The 11161-nt window shown below is 39.6% G+C and overlaps 2 protein-coding genes across 2 annotated transcripts; one reads left to right on the top strand and one right to left on the bottom strand.

Moving 5' to 3' along the window:
- Window positions 1-724: 724 nt before the first annotated feature.
- Window positions 725-1432, top strand: LOC110888797. The gene has a single exon (XM_022136304.1). The coding sequence runs from the start codon at window positions 725-727 to the stop codon at window positions 1430-1432; it is 708 nt and encodes a 235-aa protein (XP_021991996.1).
- Window positions 1433-5954: 4522 nt separating this feature from the next.
- On the bottom strand, window positions 5955-6494 carry LOC110888796 (eisosome protein SEG2-like). The gene has a single exon (XM_022136303.1). The coding sequence runs from the start codon at window positions 6492-6494 to the stop codon at window positions 5955-5957; it is 540 nt and encodes a 179-aa protein (XP_021991995.1).
- Window positions 6495-11161: the final 4667 nt, after the last annotated feature.

The raw sequence follows: 11161 nt of genomic DNA, 5'->3' as shown, positions 1-11161 counted from the left end.
AAGACGATTTAGTAGGCTTTAATTCTCTGGATTTCTTTCAAATACATTCGATTCTGCTGATGAATTTTGATTCTATGTTATCGTTTTTAATAGAATATCGTTATGTAAATATAGATATAATTTGTCATTATCTTTGTAATTTATTATTCCCTAAAATAAGGGATTGTATCTTGTATTTATATTTATATTGAGGTATCAATGAAAGTAGAATTCAATTGAGCCATATCATTCTTCATAACCCTAATTCTTTTCTTTTTTCGCCCCCCTCCTCTCTCTCGTAATCGGCAAATCTCATACATCGGCCGATCATGTCTTCCTCAACCATCCATCCTCTTGTCACGGTTAATAATATCAAGAACTTCATCCCGCTGATTCTTGATAGTCAAACCGAACACTACAACACATGGGCTGAATTGTTCGTTCTTCACTGTAAAGCCTATGATGTCTTCGACCACTTGCAAGCTCGCGACACCGGTACCTCCTCCTCCACCGAAACAGACAAAGACAAAGCCAAGGAAACTGCCCCCAAACATACCTATCTTGAGTAATGGGAACGTATAGATTCCATTGTTCTTCAGTGGATATATGGTACCATATCTCAGGATCTCATGCACACCATCATGATTACCAACACCACCGCAATCTTTTTCTTGACAACCAAGCGGCTCATACCATCACCATACAAAACAAATTTTTCAACACGCGCCTTGAACAATTTTCCACTATGGCTGAATACTGTCAACACATGAAGCTGCTTTATGATCAACTCATCAGTCTCGGGTCCACCGTCTCCGAAAACCAACTGGTTCTTCAGATTCTCACCGGCTTAACGGATCAGTGTGAGAGCATCTCTCTCATCCTACAGCAAACACTACCTCTTCCAGATTTTTACAACACTCGGTCGCGTCTATGCCAAGTTGAAGACCGAAAGACTGCACAAGCAAAACTCTCGGCTCAATCGGCCGGCACTGCTCTTCATGCCACCACAGAACCTGCTTGTGCATCTCCTAACAGCCGCACTCACACCCGAACCAACAACAATTCTGAACGGGGACGTGGTCGAGGTCGTGGCCGCGGTCGTTCCTCCTATGGACGCGGCGGACGATATCAGCACCAGCAAAATTATTGGCCGCCACCACCACCATGGTACTCATCTCAGCCGCCCATGAACTATTGGACCCAGTGGACCCCACCACCATGTCCCTACCCGTCCAACCCAAGCCCAACTAATGCACCATCACCACAACCTTCTACTTCGGCCCAGGGACTTTTAGGCCCAAAACCAGCAGCTTCTTCTACGGCCCAAACATATGCGACTGGCTATTCTCTAACCGACATTGCCCAAGCTCTTTACAACTTGGCTCTTCTCAACAATGACTCATCATGGACCATGGACACCGGTGCGTCAGGTAACAATGTCTCTTCAATTTGATAAGTTTCACTCTATTTTAATTTTGGCATTATTTGCAACATAATAGTTGGCAATGGCACAACCATTCCGGTTCTTGGACAAGGCAACATAACCCTCCCACCACCATTCCCACCATTTAAACTCAATAATGTTTTATATGCACCCAACTTAGTCAAAAACCTTATTTCTGTGCGTCGTGTTACAACTGATAATCACTTGTCTGTTGAATTTGACCCATATGGTTTTACTGTGAAGGATCTCCAGACCAAGAAACCTATCCTACGGTGCAATAGCTCAGGGGATCTATACACTCTCAGTCCGTCCAACATCACGAACCTCAACACCGTTTCCACTTATGCAACTATCTCTCAATACATTTGGCACCAACGGCTCGGTCACCTAGGCCCAACTATTTTACAAACTTTAAAAAATTCTCGTTCCGTTTCTTTTGGTTCTTTTAATAAAAACGTTTGCACCGCTTGTATTTTTGGTAAACATACTAGACTTCCTTTTGTTGCATCTAATACAAGTACCTTAAAACCATTTGATATTATTCATAGTGATGTTTGGACATCTCCCATTCTTTCTAATGGGGCTCATCGTTATTATGTCCTATTTTTGGACGATTATACGAATTTTTTATGGACCTACCCTATATCTCATAAATCTAGGTATTTACCATGTTCACAAAATTCAACAACTTTATCCAAACCCAATTTGACACTAAAATCAAACAATTCTAATGCGACAACGACCGAGAGTATGCGAACCATCAATTTCTAACGTTTTGCAATATGCATGGCATGCACTTCCGTTTTTCGTGCCCTCACACTTCCTCACAAAATGGCAAAGCCAAACGGAAAATACGTACCATAAATAACCTTATCCGTACCCTCTTGGCCCACTTTTCTATACCAACCAACTTTTGGCAACACGCGCTTGAAACCGCAACCTACCTATTAAATATTATACCTACCAAAACTCATAATTTTCAAACCCCCACCCGACGTTTATATCACTGCCTCCCATCTTACAATCACCTCCGTGTATTCGGCTGCATGTGCTATCCTCTTATTCCTCATACAACCATTCACAAACTTGCTTACCGTTCCTACCCGTGTGTATTCCTCAGTTATCCCTCTAATCACCGGGGATATAAATGCTTTGACCTTGAAACCCGAAAAATTACCATCAATCGACATGTCCTTTTTGATGAAACTATTTTCCCTTTTCCAAATCCCACAAGCAAACACCTCAAATCTACAATTTTTTGGATGATCCTATGCACCCATACTTACATCACATACCTCCCTCCTTACCACACCAGCCACCTGAGCCCACCTCACCTACACATCCCTCACCGCAACCCACTATCACCTCGGCCCAATCCCCTCCTCCTTCGGCCCATGCTCAATCCAACCTCACCTCTCACCCTCTCACCAGCCCACTCCGACCAGCTGATCCCCACCACTCCGCCAGCCCATTCGACCCAATCACCTCCTCCCTCGGCCCACCCTCAATCACCCACGGCCCACCCTACACCTATTGACATGACCTCCCACTCACCACTTCAGCACCCCACCGAATCCATACCACCTCCACCACCCTTACCCCCCCACTCGAACTATGCACACTCGTGCCATGTCTGGTATATCCAAACCGAAACATATTTTCAACCTTTCCACATCAACCATCGCCCCTACACCCAAAAACCTCAAAGATGCATTGTCCAACCCAGAATGGTTTAACGCTATGCAGACCGAATTTAATGCCTTAATTAAAAACAAGACTTGGGAACTCATCCCGAGACACCCTGATATGCACGTTATTCGCAGCATGTGGCTTTTTCGCCACAAATACAGGTCCGATGTCACACTCGAAAGGTACAAGGCACAGCTTGTGTGTGATGGTAGAAATCAGGAGGTGGGTATTGATTGTTGGGAAACTTTTACTCCGGTAGTTAAACCGGCTATTCGGACCGTTTTGACATTAGCATTATCTCAGTCTTGGTCCATTCATCAGTTGGATGTAACCAACGCTTTTCTTCATGGAAACCTCAACGAGACTGTCTATATGTATCAACCAATGAGGTTTCAGCATCAAGATTTTCCGGATCATGTCTGTCGTCTCAACAAGTCTCTTTATGGACTCAAGCAAGCCCCGAGGGCGTGGTATCAAAGGTTTACCGACTTTGTAACCTCTATAGGTTTCTTACAGAGTCGATGTGATAACTCTCTTTTCACATATCATCACGGGGGTGACATCGCTTATTTATTAATATATGTGGATGATATTATACTCACAACTTCAACTGACTCGCTTCGTGTCAAGCTCATGGGCAGCCTCACGGCTGAGTTTGCAATGAAAGATATTGGACCTCTCAGCTATTTTTTGGGCATTACGGTTGCTCGCACAGGCAATAACATGTTTTTATCACAACACTCTTATGCCTTGGATATTGTCAACTGTGCGGGTATGTCTACGTGTAATCCTGTTGCCACCCCTATTGATACTAAACCAAAAATTAGTGCTCAATCTAGCGTCCCGTTTGAGGACCCCACTTCATATCGCAGTCTTGCGGGAGCACTACAGTATCTCACGTTCACTAGGCCCGATATCAGTTATGCCGTTCAACAAGTATGTATTCATATGCATAATCCTAGCATCGAGCACTGGCAAGCCTTGAAACGTATTATTCGTTACGTTCGCGACGCAACAGAATATGGATTTACTCTATCCCCATGTCCTTCTATCTCTCTCTACGGGCTTATACAGATGCTGATTGGGCGGGGTGTCAGTGTAGGATCGTTTTGACGATCGAATGAGTCAATCAGAGGCAATACACAACTGTTTGAGTGGCGGAAAGAAACAAACAGCTTAGAATAAGTAAGAATTGAGTAGAAACAGAGTTATTTCACTTTAAACTATCTTCTCATTCAAATTAAACTTGATTACACGGCAAGAATTCGGCAGGACTTCGTGACACTGTAGCTAATTCCGTGCCAAATGAGAAGACAACACACATATATATAGGCCTAGCTAATTCCGCTTGAAACAAGACTTCACAACTCAAACAGAATTACATGATGTAATTCCGCGCGGAATTACACAATACCTTTTCAAGCGGAATTACAATAAAACCCCTAAACTTTCATATTTGACACTTTAGACCCCTATACATTATGACCTAGACTTAAGACGTAGGCTATAGACATCATGCACCAACAAACTCCCCCTTGACATTGCCGGAGTCTTTAGTCTGGTCTTCAACACTTTCATCACAGCGACTTGAATTTCTCTTCCCTTTGCTTAGGCTTTCGCAGCAACATCTTCCTACGCTTCTCATTCTCATCTACTCTTTTCTTTTCTTCAGCCGCCATTCTCTGATTAACAGTATGCCTCGACATATTATCTTTGTCTTCACGAGCTTTCCTTCTCTTTTCAGCTTTTCGAGCCTCTTCTTTCTCTATCTCTCTCCACTTTGAATTCCATTTGTTGTCAGCATTAATTCCCTTCTGAAAACAAATAGAAACAACTTTCTGGAACTACATCGCTTGATCCCTATCTTCAGCTTTGAACCAGATTTTGTTTACAAACAAACATTCTATGTCTTTAGCAGAGCAGTTCACCAGCCATAGCGGATCATACACAAAGATTTCTCTAATTTCATTATCTGCTCTGTACGTAATCACAGCTTCAGTCATTATGCAACTGTATACCCAACACACAAAACCTTTGTAGAACTCTTGTTCCATCTTGGGCACCGGAATATTCTTCATCACTCTTGGTTTCTTCACATGTAAGATTGTCTCTTCAACTCTAGTCACTGGATTTACCTTCTTCACTTTCTTCGGGTAGTGAGGCTTCCAGTGTTTGAATCCTTTTAAGGCTTCAAATTTAATCAAACCCCACATGGGAACATCAAGCTTTCTAACTGGATAATCCAAAGTTCTCACTTTCGACAATTCTTCCACATCCCACCATGGTAATGACATAACATCATAAAGATATTCAAAATATTGCACACCATATTCTCTCCGAATAGCATACGCGTTAACTTGAGGCAGAAAACCCCATCTAATGATGTCACCAAGTGACACATCCCTGTCTCTCTTGTAGAACTTCAATGGACGCTTGAACTTTCTTTCAGTGTCTTTACGAAACCATTTCTTGCGTTCTTCTTGCTGCGGATCTTTCGTAGAACCATCAAAATTCTTATCTTTTAAACATCCAGCAACCTTTCTTCTCAGCTCATCTCTGTTCTCTTGACTGAAGAATTCAACCAAAGTTGGAAAATCTGATGTGTCTTCATTCACACTTTCTTCATCAGTACAATCTTCAACCTCAACCCTATCATAGTTATCGGCTTCATCAACATACTTGTACTCATACTCAGGATGTTGATTGATATCAAAGGCGTTCAACTCCTCTTCAAAATCAAACTTGAAATCTGGATCAACAATACGCGTCATCTCTTTAATATCAACCATTGTATACGTATGCCTGAACTCACCTTCCTATACATCAGGCTCTAAACGCAAGATTAACTTTTCAACTTTATCAACGTTTTGATCTTCAACATGCTCCCCTCACCTTCAGCACTTTCATGATCTTCATGTGCATCATCATGCATATAATTATCAACATTCTGTTCATTTGACGCTTCAGTGACTTTAATACCAGTACCTCCCTGATTATCATTATCATCGTCATCATCATCACTGTGACTGCTCGCAGATATCACATCATCTGGATCATCAATCTTTTCTTCCTTATAATCCTCTTCGTCATCATCCTCTTCGTTATCATCCTCATCATTTATAATATCATCTAACAACACGTCTTCCTCAAAAATAGCAGACACTGCTGAAATAGGACGAGGATTCTGAATAGGAGATTCAATTACAGTGGATGGAACAATTGATCTTTCTGAAGTCTCAGAACCTTCAACACCTTTCCCTTTAAATTTCATTTCAGCATCAATTTCAGCTTGGCGTTTCGCTCTAACTTCTTCTACTTCTATCTCTTCAAATCTTTGCTCCACAGACTTACCAAGCATATTTTCAAGTACTTTGTTCATCATGTAAGTTTATTGTTCTTTCACAACTTTCGCAGCTTCTAATTCTTTGTTTTTCAGCTCAAAATACTTATTTTGCTTATCACGTCGAGCTTTTTCTTCTTCTAGCTCAGCAATCTTCACTTTCATTATATCTATATCAGTCTGATCTGCTTCAATTTTCTTTAGCAACGACTTGTTCTCAGATTCAACCTTCTTGACACGCATCTCAAGAATCTTTTCACGATCTTTCAACCTCTTGTTTTCAACCACAACCTCTTCTACTTTCTTTTCCAAACTTTTAACTTGATCATCACTTGCAAAATTGAAGTCACCAATATCGTCAAGACCAATATTCACATTCCTAGGGACATTTGGAAAAATTCTGAATCCAGAAGATCTAGGAGTTGTTTGGACAGGTGTTTGTATAGATGGCGGTGTTTGAAAAATTTGTTGTGAAGTAAGGACAGGTTGTTCTTGGATAGGTGTTTAGTGTGGTGGTGATATATGTGGTGGTGATAGATGTAATGGTGAAAGATGTGGTGATTGAGGTGGTATGGTTGTCTTGGTGGTGTAGGTTGTTTTGGAGGTGATTGATGTGGAGATTTAGGTGGTGATGGTTCAGGTGGTGGTGATATATGTGGTGGTGATAGACTTTGTTTTCGGTGTTCGTTTAGGCAATCTCACAATCAATTTCTTCCTTGCTGCTCTTGGAGAAATTACACTCTTTCTGGCACTGGTTTTCTTTCTACCACCAGATGGAGGTGTTTGAGAATCTGGAACATGATCAGGAGATGGAATATACAGATCATCATCCTTCTCCTGACTCCTCTTTCTTTTCAGATGCCTTTCCTTTTCAATTTCATCTTGAATTCTTTTCAAACGCTCTGTTTCATCAACTTCAGATTCAGAACTAGAAGAACTCTTATCTTCATCAGCACCAACACCTTCATCAGCTACTTATCTGCTTCCAACTCATAATCAATGTTTTTCAACACTTCATCCATATCAGATTCCTCATTTCCTTCAACATTTGTTACTGGTTCTTCTTCATCTGGTTCGTCGACCAACATAGTTTCCACATTCTTCTTTTGACGTTTCCTTGGTTGTGATGAAGAACCCTCGCCAGCTTGAACTTTTGGAGTTGATTTTCTACCTTTCTTCTTTTTCTCCTCTTTCACAAACCATTCATTCCTTGAATCTTTGAACTTTTCAAGAATTTTCAATTCATCAGCATAACCTGCTTCTTTCATCTCTTCCTCATTCCTCCAGTTCTGATGATTAACTGGATCTAGATCTTGATAGTTTTTGTCTTTAACGAAACCAAAAAATTCAACTTTTGTCTTTGGCTCAGGATGCTTCAGATGATATCTACTCAACTGCTTCAACGATTCATTATCCATATGATACTGCACTAACAAATCATTCTGTTCGTATCTTTCTAACTCATGATATGAATGGTCTAAGATCATCTGCACGAATCTGGGATAAACCTAAGTCTTGCTTTTCGACGTGATATTTTCAACCATGTAATGAAATACAATGTGTGAAAAGTTGTACTTTTTGTTCAACACAAGAGCAACCACCATATTCATTTGATAATCGCGTATAGCATCATAACCTCCCTTCCTGTGACTGAGAGCACTCACCACGGAATGAATAAGAAACTTGTACACCCTTGGAAAATGAGCTTTCAAATAGTTCGCCTTGTTCAGATCACCATTATAACCCATTCTCAACAAACACCCCTTTACCTTCGTAAGAGAATCCTCATCATCTGGAAAGTTGATCACTTCTCGAACCAGCTGTTCAGTGATAATGATCAGCTTTTTTTGCCATTTATTCTCACAACTGAATTAATTGTCTTGTTTGCCTCATCATATGTTGCCTTCTCCCAAAATTGCTTAATGTGAGATCTGAAAACCAAGTGTTGATTCGTCAAGGCTTTTTGGATCGGCAATCTCTCCATAAACTCCATAATTTCTGTGAATCCGGCCATTTTAAGAATATTTTTATCATAGACACAACATGTGTTGTGTAATGGATCAAACACCACATTCGAAGCCTGAAAATTCAAAACATACACTCAGTTTCAAACATAGAAAAATTTTCAATCAAAACAATTTTCAAGCGGAAATACTATACAAACGGAATTACAATTTATGCGAGATTACAGTTTCAAATGAAATTACATTTTAAAAATGGAATCACAGTTGAAACGGAACATCCATTTCAAGTGGAATTACCATTTTGAAACGAAATTAACATGTTGAAACAAAATAACTAACTGATGATGAAATTGATTCATTGGGTTTGAAAATCAGTGAATTCCGAGCATGATGGTGTGTTTTTTATTTATTTTTGTCCACTGAAATGCCCTAGATCTAAGATCAAACAACCTGAATCGCCGACAAACACTCAAAACATGTAATACAAATCAAATTGAAGCCCTAATCACAAACTATGTCACAATCCGAGTATAAGGGTATGTTATTCAGTTGGTTTTATTCACAAACAAACCCTAAACCTATGTGTTCTGTCCTGTTCATCTTTGTTCAAAACGAAATTAGACTAGATCTGTGCTAAATAAAAAAACGACTACCATTCCCATGATAATAGTTGAGTAAACCAACTATAATCAAGAATCAGACAGAAATCGGGCAGTATAACGGCTGTAAATGGATGAAATCGTGATTTCGTTTGAAATCGCTTTGAACGTGATACTTGAAACAGAATCAGGAAAGTGATGCGTTCAAACGGAATCACACCCTATTTATAGATGGGGTAATTCCGCGTGGAATAACCACAAAGGTGTTTCAAGCGGAATTACTTCTCAAACGAAAACCCGGTTCAAGCGATATTAAGTGTTCAAACGGGATTACCTTTCAAGTTGAATTCCATTTCAAACGGAATTATGAGTTCAAACGGAATTAATCAATTCAAACGAAATTAATTCCAATTTTTCAATTTTTTAACTTTTTCAAATTTTACAGACACACCCAGTTAACCAAGTCCAAGTTAATGACCTTGGTCAACTGTTTAGCCTGCCAAGGCCAAGTTAATGACCTTACTAACCAGATTATGAAGATCTTGAGGATACTCTGAAACAATTTTAAGTTCAAGTTAATGAACTTTTGAACTTTTAAGCAATTACCCATCACTTTTTCAAACTTCTGCTTACCCAACCCTCATGATCCAGACATGATCTGCACAATAGACTTAGATCATCTGATCTCCAACGTTCGTTGTCGAAAAAATAAGATGAAATGCAAATCTTTTTGGATTTTTGATTAAGATAAACAGAAAACTGTACACACAATATTTTTGCGAGTGTGTTAGGGGATCACGCTGTGGACAAAATACAAGCACCGTAAAGCTTTGATTACATTTTCAGCATTAAACAGTTTGCAATGATTGTCGATATACTGATCCTCTTAAGTTTTTACACAACTTTCAATCTGTTCAGGATACTGATTTAATGTTTTAAGATCTTTGACTTTTATGCGTGTCCCATCTCAGAATATACTCCCATATCCAGATCACTATATTCAGTCTTACAGGTGAATGCACACTAATGATATCTGTAATTGGGTGTATGTGAGACCGTGAGAGCTCAGGTCAGAACTTCCGTTCAGCAGAGAGATGACGGCTCGACTTTCGGTGTGTCCCCTTTGGGAATCTTTTATACAACATCACATGATTAGCATTTTGCAATGTTTCATCATTTTTTACGCTGAGGGGATGCTTTACAAGTAAAGCTTTTGCAAAGTATTATACGAGGACTAGGCTATTACTCCCGCAAAATCAGAAGTCCTGGTATAATACCCCAGATATCATCACGTACAAAGACCTAGTATGTCAGAAATAGGATCTTTCAAACGAAATTTCAGGGGTTACCTATATATCCTGGAGATGTTCCCCAGATAAAAACAAGTTGTGATTTTTATGTTTATATCCTGAACAAATCTACTAGTTTTGTAAAAACCTACCGAGGCATCATCAGCAAGACTGTTTAACACTTTTAACAATACAAATCTTTAGCGTACTGTATTCGTCTAGCTGATGTACTATCATTTCCCCTTTTTACACAAACTCTTTTTCAGTTTTTCAATGTTTTTGGATTTTTTAGATTTTCTAATGTTTTTGGATTTTGAAATTTTATCATGTTTTTATATTTTTCTGCAAACTTTCTCTCCCTAAAAATAAAAACATATTTTTGTGTTTTTGTTGTTATCAAATACAGAAAATAAACTATACAAAAACTTTGACAACGCAACGTGGATCACATCAGATCGTCATCTGCCTCGGCTTCACATTCCACCACCCTCCCAGAAAACAAATTTTTCATCCCATTTAATTTCAAAAGATAATTAAATCTCTTTTTATCAAACAGTTTGGTGTAAAAATCAGCCTTCTGTTCATCGGTGTGAATATGTTCTATCCGAATCAATTTCTTCTCGTGACAATCATGGATGAAATGATGTCAGATTTCAATATGCTTTGTTGTGGAATGATGAACCGGGTTTTTCGTTATATTAATTGCTGCTTCTTGTCCACAAAAATAGGCGTGTCCAAGAACTGCAAATCAAAGTCTCGCATCTGCTGTTGGATCCAAAGGATCTGAGAGCAACAGCTCGAGGCCGAAACGTATTCAGCCTCACAAGTAGAGAGCGCTACTGAGGTTTGTTTCTTGC

Source organism: Helianthus annuus, chromosome 11, assembly GCF_002127325.2.
Source record: "Helianthus annuus cultivar XRQ/B chromosome 11, HanXRQr2.0-SUNRISE, whole genome shotgun sequence".
Taxonomy (NCBI): Eukaryota; Viridiplantae; Streptophyta; class Magnoliopsida; order Asterales; family Asteraceae; genus Helianthus; species Helianthus annuus.
This window is presented reverse-complemented; position numbering and strand designations above follow the sequence as displayed.